This window comes from Urocampus carinirostris, chromosome 1 (genome assembly GCF_059441175.1).
Source record: "Urocampus carinirostris isolate Australia breed hairy pipefish chromosome 1, RoL_Ucar_1.0, whole genome shotgun sequence".
NCBI lineage: Eukaryota > Metazoa > Chordata > Actinopteri > Syngnathiformes > Syngnathidae > Urocampus > Urocampus carinirostris.
This window is the reverse complement of record NC_142349.1, coordinates 50,018,056-50,043,548: the sequence shown is the minus strand read 5'-3', so window position 1 is coordinate 50,043,548 and position 25,493 is coordinate 50,018,056. Positions and strand designations below refer to the sequence as shown.

At 39.6% G+C, this 25,493-nt stretch overlaps 1 protein-coding gene across 1 annotated transcript; it reads left to right on the top strand.

Annotated features, from left to right (window-relative positions):
- Positions 1-19,125: 19,125 nt before the first annotated feature.
- Positions 19,126-25,324, top strand: LOC148375046 (uncharacterized). Its single transcript, XM_088356020.1, has 3 exons — positions 19,126-19,254; positions 22,470-22,546; positions 23,086-25,324. The coding sequence occupies exons 2-3, from the start codon at positions 22,501-22,503 to the stop codon at positions 23,859-23,861; spliced, it is 822 nt and encodes a 273-aa protein (XP_088212146.1). The 5' UTR covers positions 19,126-19,254; positions 22,470-22,500; the 3' UTR covers positions 23,862-25,324.
- Positions 25,325-25,493: the final 169 nt, after the last annotated feature.

Sequence of the window (25,493 nt, the reverse complement as noted above, 5' to 3'; positions counted from 1 at the left end):
CACACCAAGGGACAATCTAGACCGGCCAATAAACCTGACATGCATGTTTTTGTGTGAGGAAACCGGGAGTGCCGGGAGGAAACCCACACAAGCACGGGGAGAACATGCAAACCCCACACAGGAGGTTCGATCTCATGACCTCAGAACTGTGCCGCACACGCGCAAACCGCTGCTCCGCCGTGCTGCCCTTGCTCAATATTAGATAAATGAAAATGTACTATTTTTGTTTAAATGATTAAATGGCTACTAGAGGACACAAGATACTGGTGTTGGCCACCATTTTGAGAACTAGTAGCTTAAAAAAGACCACTATCGACACTGATTCTGATATTGTTGTAGAAAGTAGAATATATCTAATGATAAGCGAAATTTAAGCGCTTTACAATGATCTTCACACTTTTCCCTTTTACACACTAACTAACCGATAGCAGCATCAGCCATGCAAGGCATTAGGGATTCAGTGTCTTGCCCAAGGACGCTTCGACATATAACTTGGAGGAGCCGGGAATCGAACCTGTGACCTCCTGTGCCAATGCCTCCCAATATCAGTAGAAGCGCTCAAATCTATCGGCATCTTGAGGCCGTCGACAACCCAAACAGGTTTTTGGAATTCTTCCCCGTATCCGACATTGAAAAAGTAGATCTGGTCAACCTGAGCGTCTGTTATTGCAGGAGGTCACATGCTTTTAGGCTGAGGGAGCAAGGGCGGGCGGACATCATAAGTTGTAGTCAACAAAGTATAAAGGCCGATGTGAAAAGACGAACGACGAACATTGCTTGAATGAACTTTCTGGAACGAGCGGGAAATCACGAACGTGTCTCGAATGCAATAAAGAGCGTTCCTTTTTTCCATATCTCCTCTCCGCATATATTTTGGGGCAACGCCCAACGACGTCCTCCAAAAATACCTGAGTATCTATCGGTTCTTGCCTATGCCAAGTGAGATCGCTTTTCTTTCACTAGAAAAGGTTAACCAATCTACATTGACCAGAATACTTTTAAACAGCAAACCAAATATTTCTAAAGTACAGTATTTTTATTTTTTAAACAACAGGTGAAGAATGATTTTAAAAGGCTTAAGAAAATATTTGGTCTAGGTTGAATCTGAGACGGAAACAAAAACAAGCTTAAGAGCTACATCTCTACTCTACTCAGCTATACATTTTAGCCACAAGTTTTATACATTTAATCAGTGTGGAAATGTCCTTTTTGACAGATGTGTGCATAGTAGTCAAAATATCAAAATGGGAAAGTTTTGTTTAAAGTGATTACAGTGATTCCAAAATGAGTTCCACTTTGTTAAGTTTGGTTTTAAGAACCTGACTAGACACTCTAATTAAGGAGCAAAGACATCAATGGATTTTGAACTTGAAAGGAGAAAAAGGTTGAGGGGCCTTTAGATAAGTAAATTCTATTCACCATTTCTGGCCCCTCCCCTGAGCCTCCACTTTTTGTTAACCTTAAAAGTTAAGGAGAAAAATCAGCCCATATAAAAAACAGCCACATGATTGGCCGGTAGTGACAATGATGTCAAAACAACACAACAGAGGGCAATAATTGTCTAAAGTATGGAACTGGCATCCTATGAAATTTCATTTGCAGTTGTTCAATATTAAAAAGAGAATAAATTTATAAACATCGTACGATTTTGTTTTACTGATCCTCGGTTTGCTAGTATCGCCTCGCCATTTGCACAGGATCCAGTAAAGTTGCCCTTTGCTCATGTGGGCCTGCAATAAAAGCTTCAGGCAGGGGGAAATGATGCATGTTATTGTGAACACACCAGATGGGGTCCTGAAGCAATGAACATGAGTGCAGAGGAGCAATCTCTTCATAATGAGATGGTAATAGATTCAACTTTGCGTGGAAGATTGGGGTTGTGACCAGTGTTCCCTCTAAGCTGCGCGCGTGCGCAATTGCCCACTGCTCGCACATTCTCAGCGCACAAGAAAATCTAGCCAGCGCACAAAAATGAGGGCTCAAAATTACTAATTAAGAAGCGACTTAAGTCAAAGTTACAGTGCATGAAGGTAAAAATACACGGGTTCCCTTGACGTTGTGTCCTAAATGCAATGTTTTGAAGTCGAGTCGAAGTAGGACGAAGTTGAGTAACGTTAGTAGAGAACCGGCTTCTTAGGCTCAGCTCACTAAAAGGAACCGGCTCTTTCGGGTCCTAAACGGCTCTTCAGGTTGTTTTTGCTTCTTTAATCCCAACATGACCAAATAGTATCTAAAATTATGCACACCATGACATAAAGGAAGGGGGGAATAGAACAAAAGAGAAATTAATACATAAATGAAAAAGTAGTGAAAAGCTGAGGATAAAAGAAACAAAAGGAAGAGAAAAAAAGAAGGAAAGATTTAGAAAAAAACAGTAAAAAAAGAAAAGAAATAAATGTATGAAAAAACTAAATAGAGAACAAAAAGAAAAAAGTAACAAAAAAGTGGAAAAAAATACGGAAAAAAAGAAGAAAAAGTTTGTGTTGCATTCAAGAAATTTCCAATTATATCAAGTGAATCTTGTTCCCAACATTGTACTTCCACTAAAGAATGTGATTAAGTACAGTTTTGTGTCTTACAACTGACTAAATAAGCCCCCAAAAATGTTAATATTATGGGACAAAATATATCAGCAAATAAAAAGAAATGGATACCTTGTGAAAGAATTGTAAGAAAAAACGACGTTTCTAGGCCGTACAACCTTTGCAATAGTACATGAGTCAATTCATTCAAAAAAAATAATTTTGCATTGCCGGAAACTCAGCAAAATGTAACTTGATGTCAAGTTTTGGACATGTTTGATAATTAATTATCTTGCCACACTTGGGATTATGGTTGCTCACTGTTGTTTCAAGCGTTGATCACCGACTTTGTGTGAACGCTCAGACCCGTGGAAAATTAGAGGGAACATTGATTGTGACAGGGACAGAGGTGGGTAGAGTAGCCAAAAATTGTACTCAAATTTACTTGAGTAAAGGAAAAAAGTACTTGGTGAAAAAAAACTTCTCAAGACTTGAGTTATTGTATTTTCCGCACTATAAGGCGCACCTAAAAGCCTTTATTTTTTTCAAAAGCTGACCATGCGCCTTATAATACAGTGCGCCTTATTTATGGAACAAAATTAATTCGCAAAGTCTTGCAACTAACTTGCAGCCGCCGACTAGATTTTCCCCGAACGCCAAGTAGTCCGCGGTGTATGCTGGGATTTATTTACGGGCGTTTCATTGGCTAACCAATGTGTCAATCATCATTTGAATGGATCACTATTGGCTAACGTTATTCGGAGGTCAAGGGGAGGATCCTTTTTATCATTTACAGGCTGGCATTGGCTTGAACGGCAAAATAAAGCCTGCAATTGGCCGAAAAAGATGAATGTGTATAGCACGTTAGGTTGACGGCATAGAGAGCATTTTTTACTATTCTGTATTTTTAAATATTTTATTCTCCTGGATTTACTACACTCACGGATATAAGAGGGCATTGGCTGCACATTATTAAGAACACAGCGACTTTAGTGAGCTACTCCGGGTTTTATATTATCCCTGTATCTTGTTTCAGACTGAACTCGATGTTTCTGTGATAAGCGGTGCAGATAATGGATGGAATGGAGTGTCTATTTTTAAATTAAACTCAATTCCAAGTGTTTATTGTCATATGTACAGTAAAGTTGCGAGCGAAAAAGAAAATAGAAACTAAGGAATGGTTGGCATTTCTTGAATCCCAAGACTTTAACCTTCCGAATGATGGAACGATGCATTTGAGTGACCTCGTACGGACACCGCATCCGCACGTGTTCTCGACACGTATTTGCGTCTTTGCAAGCTTTCGGAATGTTAAGGGGGTAATAAGTTTGACTGAACTATCTGACTGTTTTGTCGACGTTCCCATTGTAGCGCCTTATAATCCTGTGCGTCTTATGTATGTCAAAAATAGGACCAAAAACTATTTTTTCGGGGTGCGCCCTATAACCCGGTGCACCTTATAGTGCGGAAAATACGGTACTGTAGCAATGACTTAGCTATTGATTTTTTCTTTAAACAACCCTTCAAACAGATCATCAAATCATCAAAGTCCATCCGATTAACAATAAATTACATTTTATTTAAAAGAATATATTAAAATAATCAAAGTAAATACAAGTGCCTTAAAAACAATAACATATTCACAGTATAAATCCAATAAATAAATTAAGCACAGTTAGCTCATATAAAGCCTCAGTATTTGTTTTTAACAGGCTCTGCAGGCAGAACAACAAGCTGGCCCTGGGGCCAGAAATCCAAAATGTTAAAGCGCCCTATTGGACCAAGAAAAAAATTGTCAGGAGCCGCAAAAAATGCCTTATATTAGCCTTATAATGATAGGAAAACATGCTGTATGTATCTGTATAAGCCTACTATCAAAGTTGGATGCAGCACATGCTATGGAGTATGACGTGACTACTCTGTTGTATGATACCGCCTCTAGTTTACCTACAGTATATGATAGATTTACGGAATGTATGATTGTTTTGATAAAATTAAAGAAATGCAATTAGGAAATCCAAATTTCGTGTCATTTTTACTTTGGCGAAAAAACTACACCAAAGATGCATAATGTGCCCCTCATCTGGGCAACAAAAAGAGTGCAAAAAAACGCAGCATGCATTTATAAAAATGAAATAGCAACCTTTTGTAAAAGTAAATAAAATAACATTAGTAGAGTTTGATTTCTTTGCAGTTATTTTTTTCTTTTTACATTTTGGGGTCAATGGCCGTTTAACACACACGAGGTGCTTTGCTACCTGCCTGCTTTCGATGTGGCGCCTTTAAAAAGGCTGGGGTCGCACAGCTCGGCTCTCAGTGAGAGCCTCTCACTCAGGGGACACGAAAAGGAAGAAAAAAAAGGAATTGGAATGCGGGTACTGAAGTGGAAGGGAATTGAGTGACGGATTCAATGTAGCCTAATTTAGCAGAGTAAGAGTACAGTTGCTTCTTCACAAAGCTACCCAAGTTTATTTCTAAAGTATATTGATCCAAAAATACTCCTAGAAGTTCAAAATGTAACTTGTTATTACCCACCTCTGGTCAGGGAGGCTCATATTGACAAATGATAGTGTCAGGTAACAAAACTGAATAAACAAAACTGTGGTTTTTATAATCACAGAAAAGAAAATCATTGACAAGAAATGTCTCTCCTTTTTTCACCTCAAATCTTTCATTTGTTATAAATGCTGTTTGTTTTTTTAACTAAAAAGAACAGTAATAAAGGGACAGTGAGTAATATTTCTAGAGTTAAGAAAAAAGATGTATTTGAATAACAGGCAAATATACCTTAACTGTCATACCGATGCTATTTTTTTTATAACTATTCATGGGTCGAGTTATTTGTATTTCTTTTTCATAGCGAAATCCATATCTTGTAGTTGCCGCCCTGTTTGTTTTGCTGCTGTTTTTATGGATAGGTGTTTGCTCCCGCACAGAACAATCAAAATCACCTTTATTGGTCATGGATCCTGACTTCACCTTCCTTCTGGGATTCATACTTAAAGCACCATTTACATTTGCCAGTCATAATAATGCCACATGAAGGTAAAACATAAATTACTATTAATTAAGTGGAAATCGTGACAGAATATTAAGTAAGAAATACAGCAGACTTATTGTAACTCAAGTCAAGTTTCTTTTCCATTGTAAAAAGATTACATTACAGCTTTTGGGTTACACCATCACGTTATTTTGTTCTGACACTCATAAAAAAAATGAAGTGCAAATCATATTTGATGTTAGTTAATCTGGCACGCAAGCCTAACTGCCTCATCTTCAAATGTTTAACAGCTATTTTAACTGTCTTTGGCAGATGAAGATAAGGATTGTTGATTTTGTGTTTCATTGCATGTTGCTTGTGTATTTTATTTTCACATCAAATAAATAAAAAGAAAAATATCACTATAAATTATTTGATATTAGTCACAGACAACGTCCCCAAGTGCAAATGCTCTTTTTGTGGACAGTTCATTTTACCTTGTCCAGAAAGAAAGAGGTTTTGGTTGGAGCTAGTGTCAGGATTAAGGGTATAGTCCGAGCTAGGGTTATGGTTTTGGGTGGCACTAGGGTTGTGTTTTTTTGAATAGCTTAGGTTTTATAGTTTTGGCCCTACACAAGTGTTTAAAAGGATTTTAGGGTTTCAAAGTACCCACTAATTAAGGCCAATTTGAACTTTAAAACAGTCCACGTAGTTGGTATCTCAGCTGGTAAGATACTTGACTCACATACACAGTAATATGGGATCGACCCCCAGTCAAGCCTATACAAATTCCCCAACCTTTCCTCCAATATAAACCCTAACCCTAATCCTAAATCCAACCAAAAACCTAATCTTATCTCCCCCAAAACCTCAACGCTAACTCCAGAACTTTCCCCCAAACAATGGACTTTGTAGTAGCTTAACTGGAGATTAAATCCACAACTTTGCATGTGTGAGGTAAGTTTCTTACCAGTTAAAGTACTGGTTATGTTGAATGATCAAAAGTCAAAACTAGCTCCAAACAAAGCCTAACTGTAGCCCCAACCTTAACCCTATTCCTTGTCCCAACCAAACCCTAAACCTAGCTTCAACCAAAACAACCTTATATTCACCACTTATCCTTTAACCATGAAATTTGTTGTACTTGTGTACATGAAAGACAATTTTACTAGTTGTGGAACGATTTAAGTTAAAACTAGCTCCAATCCTCTAACCATGGGATATATATCAGCTTGATAGGGGAATGTTTCACTTGACAGCCCTGTGTATGTGGGGCAATCTTCTTGCCAGTTGAGTTACCAGTTATGTAGAATGGTCAAAAGTCAAAAGTAGCTTCAAGCAAAATGTTAAGATTTGCTCCTACCAAAACCTTAAACCTAACTCTAAAGCCAGCTCCAACCTAAATACTAACCCGAGTCCCATTTGAATAACTTTACTGGGGAATCCGCAATCCTGTTTATGTTATGCAAACACCTTACCTGGTGAGCAACTGCTTATATGAAATGGTCAAGTGTAAAAATTGGATTTAATTAGTGGGTAATTCAAACCTCTCAAAATGCTTTAAAATCCTGGTATAGGGTCCAAAACCCAGAAACCCCAATGCTAGCTCCAAGCAGCACCCTAATCCTGAGCTAAACCCCAACTGACTAAACCTAGCCCCGGCACTAACCCCCTAACCATGGAATTTATACGAGCAAGAATGGGGACCAAACCCACAACCCTGTATATTGGAGGCCAGTTTCTTAGCAGTTGAGAATCCTGGTTTTGTGTAACAATCCAAATAATAAATTGGCTTCAATTAGTGTGTACTTTAAAATTGTGTAAACCCTTGGAACCCCAGTGTAAGGACCAAAACTAACCCTAGCTCCAATCAAAACAATAACCCTAACACTAAGCAAAACCCTAACGCTAGCTCCAACCAAGTTCAGGCAGTAGTGCCTTGAAGGTGACCACGCCCACAAATAAGGTTTTTGCATACACAAACGGGGGTGCAACGAGCTGACCTTTTTGGCCTGCTCAACAGAGATTTAAATTGTTTTAATCAAAAGCTAAAGTGGGCAGCACGGCGGCGCAGTGGTTAGCGCGTGTGCGGCACAGTTCTAAGGTCTTGGGAACCTCCTGTGTGGGTTCAAATCCAGCTACCGGACTTCCTGTGCGGAGTTTGTATGTTCTCCCTGTGCTTGCGTGGGTTTCCTCCGGGCACTCCGGTTTCCTCCCACATTCCAAAGACATGCATTTCAGGTGGATTGGCCGGTCTAAATTGTCACTAGGTGTGAATGAGCGAGCGAGTTGTCTGCCCCTGTGTGCCCTGCGATTGGCTGGCAACTAGTTCAGGGTGTTCCCTGCCCACTGCCCGATGATAGCTGGGATGGGCTCCAGCACCCCCGCGACCCTACTGAGGATAAGCGGTGCAGCTAATGAGATGAGATGAGAAAAGCTAGTTTAGTTTAATGACTTTTAAGGCCATTCAAACAGGGGGATTGTTAGATTAGGCCTCTCGGAAAGATGCAATACTGCAGCTAAGTTGCTCTGACTGTCCTTGCTTAGCGCTTCCTATCAATAAGCACTCTTGCACACATTATCCAGTTTGACTCAGTGCGTCACACATTGATGAGTCTGAGTCAATCTACATGTACATGTACATTGTTTAGTTTTCAAATTTTCAAATGTGCTTTCAGTAGGCACTGATAAAGCTGAAGCACTGTACTGCGGCCATGTGAGTATAAGACCCTTGCTGACTGGCATCAATAACTTAATGAGTAAAGGCAAACAATATGAGAATGTTGGCTTACAGAAAATGATAATATAGGATGAATGAAGTAGGGAATTATGGGTGAATTTAAAAGTACAGAAATGATATTGCAGCTGCTGAACATAACCCCTTGTGTGACATGCAAAGAACATGCTTGGCGCTAGAGGAGCAGGAAAGAGTTAAAGATTGTTAGCGGGTCGTCACTTGCTTCTAATTAACAAGTGTTTGACAGAGGCGCCGCGACAAACAGGGCAGAAAGCACGGAACCGCCATCTGCATTCTCCAGCAGCCTCGTGTGCTCAAAACGTTTGATGTTGATTTGACTCAATGATGAAGTGTCACTGACATCGGGCAACATTTCCGCCGTGATACAGATGCACAAGTACACAAACCCTGTGCACAACAATTTGCAGTTTGCGGGATGTCAACTATACTGAAGTTAAGCGGATTGGAGCCCTGAAGGAAAAAGAACATTTCAAGTCAAAGGAAACACTGGAAGTACTTAAGTAAAGTGGTGTGGTCCTATGTTAACCTTTTCTTGTGGGAAAATAGCAAAGATAGCTGCACAGTTGTAGAACCAACATAGTAATAACACATTAATAACATGTTTTTAATAATAAAAAACAGATTAAAAAGGATTTTGATATTTGTTGTAAAATGGGATTTATATTGTTGGCCCTTGTCACAAATTAGAGAAGTTCAGAGCTTTAAAACGTTTGGTCACGATTTAGAGCCTACAGTGGAACCTCAGTTTTCGAACGCCTCTCAGTTTGAACAAATAGGAGTCCGACCAAAAATTTCGAGAAATTCTTGCTTCGCTGTTCGGTCAAAAAATCTGAGTTCGAACGCAGGTAATGCGTGAGTGCGTACGCTAGGGTGCGATGCTGAGCGGCGTACGGGTGTTTTAGCCCCTTATTATGCCTCCGAAGAAAGTCAGTGCAAGCAGCAAAGTTGCTACAGGTGAAAAAAGAAAAGTAGTGCGTACAACTATTGCATTTAAGAAAGAAATAATTGCAAAATATGAAGGAGGTGTGCGAGTGTCTGATCTTGCTAGGGAATACAGCATGGCTAAATCTATGATCAGTATGATACTAAAGAATAAGGAGCCTGTGAAGTGGCTAAGGGAGTGAGTGCTATAAGCAAGCAACGGAGGTCCACCTGCGCCTTCTGATGACCACCACAAAGGTAAGAAATCCTATCCACAATTATTTTCTTTATCCTTTTTTTTTTGTACACGTTCATGTTAGCGTAATCTTTCGTACGGAAGATTACGATAACGCGAACGTACGATTAGCCTGGGTTAGCTTTATGTGGGTGTTGGAACGGAGCCCAACTTTCAGGGTGTTGGAACGGAGCCCCCTTTCTAATGAACCGCTCAGCACTTGTTGTGGAGACCCGGGTGCTAAATGACTTGTAAACGACCTGATTTTTCTTATTTTCACACGTTCATGTTAGCGTAATCTTTCGTACGGAAGATTACGATAACGCGGACGTACGATTAGCCTGGGTTAGCTTTATGATTACGTTAAACATTCAAGGTAAACATTCAGGGTGTTGGAACAAATTAAAACGATTTACATCATTTTTGATGGGAAAAATGATTTCGGTGATCGAACAAATCGTTTTTCAAACAGGGTTCTGGAACGGATTATGGTCGAGAACCGAGGTTCCACTGTACTTTTACAGGCTTTCTAAATCATGGGAATTTGTTATGTGCTGACAAAACATAATGAACGACTAGGCAAGCAAGGTCAACATTTAATCACTGTGGGCTTGTATATGCGTGTTCCTGTGTGCATGCTTGTATGTGTGAAAGTGGCTGTTATGAAAAGATAGCAGTTCCCTGCTGGGCTGTCAATGACCTTCTTAATAAGCATCTTTCTCAAATTTAAGTGAAAACAAATCCCCTTGGTGCATCCTTCATGTGTGGATGTGGATTATGTTGGCAGCTACATCTAACTCTTTTGTTCATAAAGAAGAGTAAAATAACGCTCATGAACAGTACTGAAATTCGTTCATGCATACTGGTCTAATACTTTCATGAACACTAGTAAAATGCTTTCATTCACAGTAAATTTATCAGAAATACATTGTTAGAGTGTTTTCAGGACACTGGTTGGGAATTCACATAGTCATAGGTTTTAACACTGTCATTCTCACATATTCATTTTAGAGTTAATAGAATAGAATAGAATAGAATAGAATAGAATAGAATAGAATAGAATAGAATAGAATAGAATAGAATAGAATAGAATAGAATATACCTTTATTGTCATTGTTACAAAATGGGTTAACATATTGTGACAACGAAATTGGGCATGACACTCCAGTTTTACACATTCACAGTGAGGTATGAGCCAAGAAGATAAAGGAACAGAGAAGATAAGGTTATAAAACAAGGGGGATAAGGCTATAGTTATATTTTACATGGTATTTACACAAGAAATGTCGGCATGTGGGATGTTACATACAGTGTTGTCGTGATACCGTTGGTATCGTAAGGGTTGTGCAATATTGCATTTGGTGCAAAGTCATCATAGTGCAATGCAACAACAGTAGGAGTAAAACATCTTTCCAGTTTAAAAAACAATACATTCTTTAAAGTTTAGAAAACCATCGACTCTTGAAAATGAAGAAAATATTTGAGTCCTGAAAGCTTTGCCCACAATCTTCCTGTTTCCGTTGCAAGTTTGTAGGATGATGATGACTTTGATACTTGCCCGGGGGACAATTTTGGCCCGCAGGATGATAGTTAGAGGTCCTCGACTTAATGTGAAAGTTTAAGAGGACAAATTGTATTTTAAAATTACCTTGTCGGTTAATTTGCATTTATTTGCAATAAAATTAGCCTCCCATTGAGGGAGTTTGACACCGTTTACACCTCCTGCTTCTTGGGGTACCCAATAACCTTTCCAAAGACTGGGCCAAAAAATGAGAATATAAATGGTACTTTAGGTTCACTATGACTCTCTATAGTTTGTATTATTTCTTGTGCTTTTTGGCACTGATGTTTGGTTGCACAATGCAATACAGCGACCTCTAGTGGTCTCATAATTCACACTGTCCCTTTCATGTAAGTGAAGCCCACACAAAATATTAATTAATTTACTACTGATTGGTTTATGTTCATATTAGTTCTTCATTATCTTAATTTATTTTAATTTGAAATTAGTGGAATGTTTCTATCATAACTTTTTTTGTGGAAAACCCAATTTGGCCCATCCTCAACCAGATCTTAGTTCTGGCGGCACCCAAGTAATTTGAGTTTGATACCCCTCGTGTAGTTTGTACCAGGCGTAAACATGACTGGAAGTAAAAATGTCATTGATGTTGCACAAAAAGCATATACTGTACTAACTTATCTTGTGACTTTTAAAACATACCTTAGTAGCTGAAGTCAATAATGAGAATATTTTGAAAAATAATCACAGTGACCATCTGAAGTGGGCTGCTGTGGAGTCAATAAATTCCCACAAATGCAATGTAATTGTTCTAATAAACTAATTAAATTAAGATTACAACAAATTATTGCTTTCCTATTCAGAGGTTGCATAAGGGCTACAATCTTGTATACAATTTACAGTGTAAAACATCTGAGGCCACTACTGTGAAAACAGGTGCAGCTAAACTGAGCTCACATTTTATTGCGTTGGTGGCATGAATGAGGTTTGGGGCGCAAGATATTCATGTAAGGAATCTCCATGAGGAATCTATCTCCAGCTTCACTCTCAAGCTTCTCCGACATGCCTACTCCCGCACTTTCCCAGAGACAGTGGAGAGCGTTTTTGCCTGCATTTTGGCAAAACTATTAAAAACTAAACATTATACTACTCTCTACAGCATCAAAAAAAAAAATAGATGCAAGTCCTTCTTTATTGTTCAATGTTTGTGTTGTGCCCACTATATGCATATTTATTTCTCGGTCACTTGGTAGCCAAACAATCAAGTAAATTCAAGTTAAAGGTATATCTTGAAAGTTGAACTATTTCAAAAGCATTTAAATCTCATTTTCTATCAATGGAAGTACAAATTCACAAAACAATAAATAACAATACTAGGGATGCACGATAGTTATCAGGCCTGATGACGGCAAATTATGACATCACTATCATAGGCCAGATAAAAAAGATAATAGGCCTTGATCTTTAGTCATTTGGAGCCATGCTTCGACATCCAATTACCCAACATTACTTGTTATGTTCTTCATTAATATTTAGATTTTCTAAAGTTTTTGTCATGATTACTAACTCTGATCACCTGGAGCAATCATGTGGGTGCCTTCTGATTGCGCCCAGACCTCCTCGTCAGAGTGTACTTTTGTAACTCTGTGTGACTCTGATTCCCCGTTCCTCAAAGAACTCTGCTTCCCTGTTTCTGCCTGCCTCCGATCCGACCCGTTTTCCGTCCCACGCTTCGATCTCCTCTCCAGCCCCGGTAAACTCGACCTGCCTGACTTCCGCACTCCGATTGGCCACTTTACCCATGCAAGCAGGTGGTAAGGGCCCGGTCACACAGCCGTTTGCGGCTGAATCACGGCCAGAAATTTCTGCCTGTGAGGCGGACGCTATTAGACGCTTTGAGATCGCCATACAGACGAGGTACAGCAGTGCTTAACACGCGGTTGGAAATTCACGCGCGGTTGACAGCGCGAATAAGTTTTGCACTGCTCAATACTTTAGGGCACGGGTACACAGCCTTTCACGGGCGTATCGAGGCCGTGAAGCAGAAGGCTGTTGGGCGCTTTTGGACGCTTTGAGACCGCCATATATACGAGATACAGCAGTGCTTTACTCACGGTCGGAAATTCACACGCGGTTGGCTGCGCGAAAAAGTTTTGAGCCTCTCAAAACTTTGAGCACGTGTTAACCGCGGGCGACACACGAGGTAATGATGCGGAAATGACGCGGAATGACGTGCTCTGGCCGTGGCCAGGGCGTGGTTACACATGGGTAGGACGGGAAATTTCAGCGGGTAATCGTGGGTGGAGCATGGTAATAGCATGTTCTGCGCCTGTATCGCGGTGTTATTACGTGAAATTAGCGTGTTACGCGTGTGACGGTCAAACGCCTTTCTCCGCGTATATACAGCGCGATTTGCCGAGCACACGTCAGTTGTGCTCGAGACGTCAAGGGGTGGACATGGATCCCCGTCACCGTAGTGACCTCGTCTTAAACCATTTTTATTTCTTGACATTTATTTTCATTTCATAACAAGATAATAAAATCAAAATGAAAAACTATTACAATAATAACATATTGGCTTCTTCGGTGCCATAGCTTGAAATCTTGATCTTCACGGGACTGTGTCTTGAGCGGTTATGATTTCTACAGCCCGGTGTAATGCCGAGAAATGCATCCCTGCCGAGATTTGCATCCCCTCGCTACTACAACCACTTTTACCTCGTTTTATCTCACTTTTATATCACTTTTAGGGAATGTAATGGCGAACATATAACCAAAACCACTTCATCTTGCATTTGTTGGCAATGTAATACAACTTAAACCATTCCGTCTTTGTTTTTGTTGTGAACGTAATCGAACGGTAATGCACACGGTATATAAAATCCTCCCCCCCTCGCGTGAACGCGCATTCTGCTGCGCTTCCAACAAAAGCGATCGTATTCTATATAAAACGCTTATTAAAACAATATAGCGAGCTAATTATAACAATTGGGAGATCCTAGTCTATATAACGCGTTTATTTAAACAATAAAGTGCGATCGTATTCTACAAAATGCGTTTTTTAACGCGGATGAAAAAGTCACCAACGTCAATGCACGCTTCCAACAAAAGCGATCGCAGCAGAATGCGCGTTCACGTGAGGGGGGGGGGGTTATTGCGTAGGAGTCGGATTTGGGCACAACACCGGCTCGGGAGCTTTTATACCCGTGGTCCACACGAGAAAATGACGCGGAAATGACGCGATGAGGAAGCGGAACAGTCACCGGCGTCTGTTTTGCGGGCATACCACCGATGAACAGCGGGTTGGCCAATTTTGCGCATTTTCCATCGCGGGCAACCACGGGCAAAAAAAAAAAAACCCAAAATTTTACCCGCGATACAGACGCAAACGGCTGTGTGACTGGGACCTAACACAAGCTACTGAGAATTGTCAGTATTGAATAAAGTGAAATTTAAGCAAAATGAATGAGGCTTCATGTTCTCACTTTCAGTTTTGGGGTGCTTTTAATCTCCACCCTTTATATCAGGAATGTCAAACTCAGTTTTGGCTCTGGGGCCAGATCCAGATTTTCTTTCTCAGGCAGACCAGGTAAGAACAAGAATGAGCATTTGGTTTGCATTCGTTAAAAAAACATAACTTTTGATATAATGATTTCCTTTTTTTGACATACAGTGGTACCTTGGTTTTCGAACAAATCGGAGTTCGACCAAAAATTTCGAGAAATTGTTGCTTCGCTGTTCGGTCAAAAATTCGGAGTTCGAACGCCGGTAATGCGTGAGTGCGTACGCTAGAGTGTGATGCTGAGCGGCGTACGGGTGTGGATCGTGTAGATCGCCCCCATCCCTCGTGACCAACTGTTATCACGTGCGCACTTGCCTCTTTTTGCTTTCGCTTTTAATATCGGTGAACGGAGTGTTTTAGCCCCTAACTATGCACCCGAAGAGGGTCGGTGCAAGCAGGACAGGTGAAAAAAGAAAAGTTGTTCGTACAACTATTGCCTTTAAGAAAGACATAATAGCTAAATATGAAAGAGGTGTGTGAGTTTCCGATTTTGCTAGGGAATACAGCATGCACCTTCTGCTGACCACCACAAAGGTAAGAAATCCTATTCAAAATTATTTTCTTTATCTTTTTTTTTTTTTTTACACGTTCGTGTCAGCGTAATCTTTCGTACGGAAGATTACGATAACGCGAACGTACGATTAGCCTGGGTTAGCTTTATGATTACGTTGAACATTCAGGTAAACATTCAGGGTGTTGGAACTGAGCCCAAAATTCAGGGTGTTGGAACAGAGCCCACTTTCCAATGAAGCGCTAGCCACTTGTTGTGCTATATGACTTGTAAACGACCTGATTTTTTTTTATTTTTACACATTCATGTTAGCGTAATCTTTCATACGGAAGATTAGATAACGCGGACGTACGATTAGCCTGGGTTGGCTTCATGTTTACGTTAAACATTCATGGTAAACATTCAGGGGGTTGGAACGGATTAAAACGATTTACATTATTTTTAATGGGAAAAATGATTTCGGTGATTGAACAAATCGGTTCTCGAACAGGGTTCTGGAACGGATTATGGTCGAGAACCGAGGTTCCACTGTACTCAGAAATTTATTGCAGGAAGGATTAAACCCAACGGGCTGTTCCTCGAGGAGGAAAATCACAAAACCAGCTGCACTCATAATGAATGGGGACCATGTAGAGTCCACTCCTTCAAACAACTCTGTGTGCACATCTCTGATGACCTCTCCTGGTCTACCAACAAAGCTTTGATAAGGAAGTTCCAGCAGCAACTAAGTCCTGAGAGTGCTCAGGAAAAACAACCCGGGCCAGAAGCTGCTGGAGAGAACACTGATTTACGGCATTAAGGTCTGGAATGCCAGAAACACAGATGCAGAGATTCATCAATACAGACCAGAAAATCATTGGCTGCCCTATTCCTAGTCTATATGGTATTGCGAGGTACCGCAGCAAAGCTAGAAACATTATTGCTGTCTCCGCTCACCAGCCACCACTCAAGGACAAACAGGCTCAGAGACAGTTTCTTCCCCTAATCCATCGTCCCCCTAAACAAGCACACAAGACCGAACCTAAAAATATAAAGCTTGTGTAAGTGTAAGATAAATGTGAATTTGTGTATTATTTCTTGCCTTTTTTTTTAGAAAAAGTGTCTGATTTCATGTTTTTCATCATGTGCGACGTCTAATCTCATTGTAAACAATGTTTGGTTCGTTGTTATCACTAACAATAAAGACCATTGCAATCGTCATGATTACTGATGTGACTCACCTGTGCCCGCTCATTTGGCGCCAACCGCCGCGGGTTCTGATTGGCTCCCTGTCACTATTAGAACACTGTCCTGTCAGTCCCCTGTTGTCAGTCCGTCTGCGAACCTCAGTGTACACTAAGCAAGCCTTTTTTTTTACCCTGACTCCCACCTGTCCCGTTTTTGCTCCTGTCTGTCTCCGGCTACGACCTGTTTTGACCACGTCTGCTCTCCCGTCCCGGGTCTCGACCTCTTTTTGTCCCCGACTACATCTACTCTCCCGTTCTAGCTTACGACTCGTTTTCGACCCCGACCTGGCTTTGCTCTCCAGTTTTTGCTTTACGTCCCTGACACCGCCATCGCTCGCTAAGGAAGATCTACTTCCGTGTTCGGATCACAGTCCAAATGCGAGAGCGACTTGCTCCCCGCGTCTACCGAAGACCGGATTGTGGGCGGAGCCCTTCCTCTTTCTTTCAATTCAACTTGTGGTAAATGTCACACATTTGGGCTTGTTTCCGTTCTGGTCCTGACCACAATTCTACAGTCATATTCTACTGTATTTTTTTACTATAATATAATATTGTATACCACAATGCATGATGAGTAATGACAAAGTAGGTGCTTTAAAAGTTTAATTTTATGTACTGTAGGATGTATGGAAAATGAGTTAAATCAGGGGTCACATACCTTTTGAGCTACTCTAATGTTACTGATTAGCATGAAGGGCAACCAGTTTGAAATGTATTTTTTAAAATAGCATGTTATCATGTTACCACAGTATGGTTATTATGTTGCTATTAAGGTACCACCATGTGGTAGTTTTTTGAAGTGATGCTAAAATGGGCTAAAATACAGTCAAAATAACATTTCATAGACAATCACAAAGATGCATCACTGGTGAGCTATTTTGCAGAAACGGTCTGCGGGTCATGTTTGTGACTCCTGATATAAATAATGTAAATAGTTTTGGATCTCAAATTCCCACTTAGGGGGGGACCAATAGGAGACCTTGCAACGTCATTGGAGCAACGCCAAAAATGACTGGTATTTGGTTGGAAACCTGGTTGCCAGATATTTATTGTAAATTCAATTTTTTAGAGTGAATATACTACAGTATCAAATGATATTATTTTATTTCAAGGAGAAAACCAATCTTAATTGCATTCTGTGGTAACGAACTTTTTAACGTAAATGGTGGCAGCAAAGCAAGCACAAGTTGTAAGAGGTGTTTTTCTGCTGCCTGCCTGCCAACCTTTGAGTTCTAACAATAGAATGTAGCTTGACTCTGAAAACACATTGCAATGCCATCGACATCAATGGTTCTCAACTGGTCTGATTTGAGGACCCACCATTCCAGCTTAATAACAAGCTGTGACCCAAATCAAGAAAGAAATTCCACTTCTGAAATTGATCAAATGAAAGGAATGTTCCTTTTAAAGCAGAGATAGTCAAATAAGTTCACTTACAAAAAATTGACCGGTAAAACCTAAACAAATCCAAGTACCGTATATACTCACATATAAGCCTACGTCGCATGTAAGCAACCCCCTGAAACTACATTAAAATAGCCACATACCAAAGGAAGTTTGAACCAAATTATTAGAAAATTGTTTATCTGGACAACAGTAATTACTTAAAGATCAATATACTGGCCTATCTATCTACTGAGGCCATATCCCCTAGTGGGACGTGGCTAGAGTCAAGAACACACTCACATTCACAAACACTTCGCTCTTCCTAACCTGACACCTAACATTAAGCCCACAGCACAACAAGGGGTGAGTTGCTGTGTCATGCAACCCTTCATCAGCATATACTGGTTTACCCCCTCAGCATCATATGGCTCGATCCTACCCTACACTTACCCATTCACACCCTTGTGGAGTCAGCTTAGCCTTATGCCTGACTGCCTGCTTATCGAGGACATTAGATGTTCAGTGTATTGCCCAAGGACACCTCCACATTTAACTTGGAGAGCCGGGAATCAAACCTGGAACCTCTTGGCCCCAAGACTAGCATTCTACCTCCTGAGCTATCCAAACACAATTGGGACGGTGCTGATTAACTAAACAGGAAGAAATGAGCAGGGTATTATTGCTATCTACTGAGTATTCGATCCACTGTTTTTTTTTATTTTCTTTGCAATATTTTGCCAGGGCAAAGGCATGTCACACACTGAAAACTGGTTTGCGACCCACTTCTAGGTCCTGAATCACCAGTTGAGAAATACTAATCTAGATGGCATTTACCGTAGCAGTTTTAGCAATTGCTTCATCATACGGGGATGAACTTCCGTGACACTTGTGAATATAAAATGTAATAACTGCGAATATTAAAAGACAATGATCTAGGAAAGGTTTTACAAGAGTGGCTTCTTTTCGGGCCTGACTCAAGTGTGCCTCAGCCACTGTCCACTTTCACCTCGCGTCAAAATAAGTGAAGCATGAAAACATTTTGGAACGTCACTTCAATCGACTGGACTCTTTTGATCCACCCTGACTCAAGTAAACAAGAGGAGAGGATGTTCATATTTTGCTTAATAATTTGTGCTCCTTGAAAGGTTTTGAGGGCGTGCTTCGACCCTGCTTGATTTTCTTTCTGCAAAACAAGTTCCAAAAGCCTTTAACTCACTTCAGGCAAAACAAAAATAAATTAAAAAAGGCAAAGGCCACAGCGTGTTTACGGCTCACATTATCAGCTAGATCCAGTGTCAGAATGCATACTATGCGCAGTGTCATTGAAGTATTTCCATCTGCATCCCCGCACTGTAGCAGCTATTTCTGCCTACTTTAATCCATCACTTTGTGTCTTGGAAAAAGACCCCCACCCGCTACCCCCGCTGGTGCTTTTCTCTCTAGCTCGTGAAAAGGAGTTGTCTCTCGTCCAATGTGAAGGGGTGTTTCTGTAGTAAGAGTAAGTAGTTGAAGCCCACTTGTACGACTACACCAGCCACTTAGATAACGGTTTGTTCAAGATGTGTGTTAGTATAGGATTATTTTTGACGCAGTTTTCCTTTGAGAGACCACTTACAGGATTTATACACTGAAGCGTAAGTAATAATGGCTTTGCATTAATGTAGCTTAATATCATTATTTCAAGATTAGGCCCGTAAATGCAAGCTGTTATTTTTCCATGTTCAAGCTTATTTTGGCTTGTTTGAAATGCGTTGCTTGCTCACAGCCAACTTGAAACAGCAAAGTTGCAATCTTTTTGTGACACTCTGAACTTTTAATGCATCTTGTGTGATGTAAATGAGTGATATTTGTCATTATAAACACTATAAGTCACGTGTTTAATGTTGCACAATAATGCACAATGTTGCCTATTTTTGCACTACCGCATCTTGCACTAATACGATCCCAAAACTGAATGTAACATCCTACATGTCCATACTTCTTGAGTAAATATTGTGTAAATTATAACATTTATCTTCTTTGTTTACTTTTATCCTCACTGTTAAATGTGAACTGGAGTGCCACGTCCAATTTTGTTGTCACAATATGTTCAACCAATTTTGTAACAAAGACAATAAAGGTATATTCTATTCTATTCTATTCTATTCTAAATATAGTAAATATTACAAGAATGCCCAATGCCTGCCCATTAGTCTAAACATGACATTGTAGTTATTATTGCATTGATCCAATGAAAATTATAAAGCAACGGGAACCTATTCCACCCATCTAATGAGGGGATATCTAACCCATTCTGGCACTGGGGCTGGAAGTTTCTGTTCTCAGGCGGACGGATTAGTTAAAAAATGTCAACTCCAAATTTTTAGCTTTGTTTTTCAGTTTACTGTTTTATCATTCAGCCTACATTAGGAACCTATTCTACATATTATAATTAGGGATGACAAGGGATCTTTTCTAAACGCAACATTTATTGTCAAAAAATGGGAGGGGATCATGTTTGGCATTGAATGTGTTAACTGGTTTATTTAACAGTTGGGTTTTAAACCCGAACCAACTTTTCCACACAATACAAAAGCAAAACTGCATTCTAGCAACCGAAGAGAGCAATTGGTCTGATTTTTTTTTTAAAAACATTTTGACAGAAAAGACCTAGAGACAAACTTATTTTTTTCGAAAAACTAGGAAATTTATGGAAAGGCTGGATTTGCCACGACCGGTACAAACAGGGGACCCAAATGCACAATGTTTCACACAATGCTTTATTAAGGGATTGATATAGAAAACACAATCAGGATACAGTTAGCTGGGACAGGAAAACGGAGCTTGGATCAGGGATCGATACAGGAAGCAGAATTAGGTTACGGGTAGCCGGGACAGGAGAACAGAGCTTGGATTGGGGGTCGATACAGGAAACAGAATACAGAATAGCTCGGAAACAAAACGGGAGCTAAAGTCAAAAAGTGCTTGCCTTGCAAGAGTGAAAATTCGCTGACGGACTGACAACGAGTGAATGGAAGCGTTGAGTTTAGATAGGAGGGGAACCAATCAGGGAACTAGTAGCAGCTGGCACCAAACGAGCGGGCACAGGTGAGGGCAAATGGCCAATCATGACAGGACTAAATCACCAACGGGCTCTGCAGGCCATATGTTTGACATGCCTGATCCAAAGGTTTGGCAACATGTCCTTTAAAATCAAAAATCCATGTTTAGACTAGTTAGTGTTGAGTAGTATACTATAAAATCAATTACCTTGACTTTTTTAGAACAGCATTAAACTGCTGTTAGTGATACTTTCTGCACTGAAATACATTACAGAGATGGATGCGTTGTTGGTATCAATTTAACTGCTGTTCTTATAGCCAAATTCTGATGTAGGCTTATATGCCATTTAATTACCTGCATGTTACCCAAATAAAATCGATGTGGTAACTTATTTCCACTTTGTTATTGTTCATCCTGAAAGGGGAGCAATTCGACTTGAGCTGTTGTGCGTCTCAATACATGTCGTATCTGGAGACTTTCACCAAACCCGCCTGCCAGTAGGTCAACACCTGACTTAAGTGTCTTGGGTGGAGCCTTCGGAATTCTATGATGAACACTTTTTAGTCCCAACGGAGAGTTATATTTAGTCCCTGACATGCCATGCTAATGCACTGGATGTGTGCATAGCTAATGGTGTGGCATTTTATTTATTTGTCTGTTTCAACTTGGCTTTTCTATCTATGGTAAAGGCTGTTATTTTAATATCACACTGTCCATGGACATACTTTATGAATACAACTGAATGTCAAGTACCGGTAATTGGTATTGAGGATATTCTCTAACACTCTTTCTGGCACAATGTGCTCAGATCCATGCTGACTTCATTGAACATTGTCTAAAAAACAAAAGATTAGCCAAAACACTTTATCGCTATTCTGATGCTGCATACATGATGCTGGAATATTTATTGTGTTTGCAAACTAAGATATACTTCAAAGAATCTGTATTTGTAGTGTATTCCACTACATGCCTAGTCTAGTATGATGATTTTTCTTTTTACACATATGAGGTTTAAATGTTCATTTTCCCGTCGGTTTTAATTTTGTTTGGGGTGGAATTTGATCTCATTTTCGTCCAGAAAGTTGTTGAAAACTCAATTAAAACTGTGAGTTAAACAAATAGATATTTAATTTACGGTGTACTTTACTACATCTATACTAGCGGTTTAATAGTGTAACTTAATTAAAAATCAAACAATAGGGTGACAAAGAATACTTTTCAAATGAATTGGTTGTTTTCTGTTCTTTTGCATTTGGCTTGAAACACCACTAAAGCTAAATTATGCATAAAAGTCATCTTCGTCTCTGTGTCTTCATAAACAACCGGGCGACTATTAGTTCTTGGCTTATAATATTTTACCATAAATAAGTCTTTCCCTGGAGAATGACGAATTAAATCAAGGTGACAGAATGAAGCCGCAGCAAAGAAGCAGTTCTCCTTTGAGGTGGCATCACTTATGAATTCTGGCAGGAGGTCATTTAGGAATATCATGTGTTTCTTAGCTCAGGGCTTCATAACACAGAAAGACAGATATTCCCATTGCACAAAAGTTTACAACAAACTGTAAACCTGCAATGGTTTCCCTATTTGACCAGTCTTTTTGTGGTGCATTTATCCCTTCTACAGATCTCTCGATTAGTTTTATCTGAGAAATTCCACCCATAATATTGCACTTGTCAAAATTGCCTGTAATTGGTGATACAGTAAAGCACAAGTGGGTGAACACTAAAGTGCAATGGAGTCTGGGAACATTATAATGTCTATTCACATTTATAAATGCTAATAAAGAATATCTTTTTGGTTTCAGTGAATAAAAAGACGGCCAATCACACTTGCACATGGCGCAAAGAATAATTCAGGAAAGTTGGAATGATGGCCGCTCAGGTATGACTTTCTACTGTGGTGTTAACACAACAAATATGACTAAGTTGAGATCATTTACTGAATGTACTATTACAATTAACTCAACAAATGTCAGAGGTTTACCTCAAATGGGAAGTCAAGTACCATCAATTTTTTGCCATTTCAGCTCATTTTTGGAGGCCTACAAAAAATTCGCTTCTGTAGATACATAAACATGAGACATATAAAAAGAAAGCATGACCCCATGTATTTCATTAGGAAGAAAAAGTGTTTTTAACTTTTACCATTGTTTAGTAAACAACAGTTAAAGATGGCAAAGTTTCTTGAAAATACTCGTTTACAAGAAAACTTCTGAGAAAAGTGACTTTTTCATTTGTGAAAGAAAAAAGGCAGGCATATGTTATAAATTCCCATGTACATAGAAAAATATAGAATAAAGCTTAAGCCAAAAAGGCATTTAATTCTTTTGCCAGTATTTTTTTTTTTTTTTTAATAAAATGAGATTTTTTTTTTTTCATAATTTAATCATAATGTCTTTTTCCTTAATCTTTGTATTTCAGTTTTAGGAATGCTAACAGTGCAAGTGGAAAAGGACTCCAACACAGGAACCACAGTTGTGAAATCTGTGACCCCCATGGCCACACCCGTCAGCGGTCCCCCGTCCACTACAGTCTTCGACGACGGCAGGAAAAGCATCCATCTAGTCGGCGGGTCAGGCTTTGATCCATCAGGGGAGGAGCTCAAACATATTTTGAGTGTTGTCGATGATGTCGGCATGCAAGTAATTCTCGATGAAGTTGGAGTGATCTCAAATAAAGAACAACCCGAGATGGTTCTTGTAGAGGCCAGTGGAGGTATAGCTCAAGAAATCCAGTCACCTATCAGTGAAGAAGACAGGACACGGATACACAGGCCTGAAAGGCCTAACTGTGAAGCGAAGATGACACCTGAACAATATGAGGAGGATCCAAATGCGATGGTGGTTCAAGACCCAACAGGGAAAGAGGTAAGTGTGGAAGATTGCGATTTGGAGGAAAGCCCAATCACCCTCGTGTTCCTGGGCTACACAGATTCTACTACTGCCCAAGAAAATCCCGACATGCTACTCGCAGAGAGAGTTATTATCACAGAGAATGGAGAAGAACACAGTGTTACAGATAAAAAGGCGGGAAAAGAGAAGGAAAGTGAAATGTATCCGGACATTCCCCAGAAGGAAAAGGATCAAACACTTCAAGTCTTGAAAGATAATGCTAATAAGGAACCATCTTCACCCACAGTTGAAGAGCAGAGAAGTCCTTCCAAGAGCAAGACTTGTCAATGTTGCTCTGTTATGTAAGACTTCATCCAGTTTGATCCAGCTTGTTTTTCATTCATATGAAAGCTTACACTTTGTTTAGGCCTTGTTAACTCAACTGACATGCATTGGAAATGTCAGTGCATCTGTTCCATTCATTAGTGTCTGAAGTTTGTAAGCCTGCAGTAGAATGTACTCCTTTTCAAAAATCTTTTATCCCTCTAGAGAAAGGGTTGGGAACCTATGGCTCACGAGCCAAATATGGCTCTTTTAAGATGCTACATGTGCACATTTCCTCTGTAGCGTTCCAATTCTGATAAGCTCAAAGTTGAGTTTAGTGCGTGCAAAGCTGAAGCAACGCTAAAAGATGCAAGCTGTTTTCTTATATAAAGGTCCCAGTCTTACCTAAAGTTTACAGTCAAGGTGTCACGCCAACAAACCCTGTTTCGGCTGTACAGCGCTAAAGAATCCTTAATATAGAAGCTCATTAAATAATGTTACGTCCACTTTTGAGAGACTTTATGATAAAAACCCACAGAACAAACTGTATTTACGCCATAACATCAGCGAAGCGCACAGAACAATTCGATTGAGTGAGCGGTAGGAGTGGGAGAATGGGAGTTTGGAGCTATGCATAAACTGCACGTTGCCCTCGTTCTCACCTGCGCCCACTGCTCTTAAGAAAAATACATTCATTCTTCGTTTGCAGTTTTTAGTAATAATTTTACAAAGAACTACTTGCACCTTGTTTCGAAACCAATATTTTAAAAAAATGAAGGTCAAAATGAGGTCTCTGACCTTAAGTTACTGTGGGAGGGAGGTACGTTTAAAGTGCTATATTTTTTGATATGTGAGACAGGCTCCAGCATTAATACGATTTAATAGAATTTATCAAATCATTTAATGTCACCCAGAGAAATAAAATGCGCTGAAAAATGCGATTTTGTCTGAAAAAAAATGAAGTTAGTATTAAAATATAGTATATGGCGCTCTCTCAAAAAAAAAATCAAAATCTAATTTTCAATTATTTCTATTTGGGTCCAAAATGTTCCCGACCCCTGCTCTAGAGGTAAGGAGCAAAAAGCTCTACATGATCCATCCATGTTCTTTAACCAATGGTATGTGTTCAATTGGGGTCTTCAGTGGGGGAAAAGGGAACAAACATCTATGGATTGAAAATACTATTTTCTTTTTTATTACCTGACTGTACCCACTTGAAAAGTTGTAATGGTATTCACTTATGATGTTGCCAGTGAAATAAAATAAATTGTCAATGATTTCTGATGATAATTTACTCATTCAAGAGTTACATTGTATGTGTTGTAGTATTGCAGCTCATTTTGGGCTCAGTCAATAGTTTGAAAAAATACATGATTGATTATTAAAAGAAATGTTTAACATAAACATGTACTAAGCTTGTCCTGCCTTTTGAAGCGCTAAACCAGTTTGATATTCGTTTCATCAGGAGAACGGATGAAATATCTTCTATTCATTAAAATGAAGATGGCTCATGTGATCTTTGTATAATTGGCACTTTTTTTGTTTGTTTGTTACACAAACATGCGGGTACTTGATGAATCCGTATCCTAATCTACAAAAGGGGTTTATGAAAGCATGACGCTCAGAGCTAATTAAGTGTTAGTGTTATCGATGCAAATCGAAACACAAAACGAA

Excerpts from the sequence above, each read along its gene's own strand:
- LOC148375046 (XM_088356020.1), top strand. The coding sequence starts at position 22,501 with ATGGCGCAAAGAATAATTCAGGAAAGTTGGAATGATGGCCGCTCAG. Across the intron at positions 22,547-23,085 it reads TTGGAATGATGGCCGCTCAG|TTTTAGGAATGCTAACAGTG; the intron begins GTATGACTTTCT and ends TTTGTATTTCAG.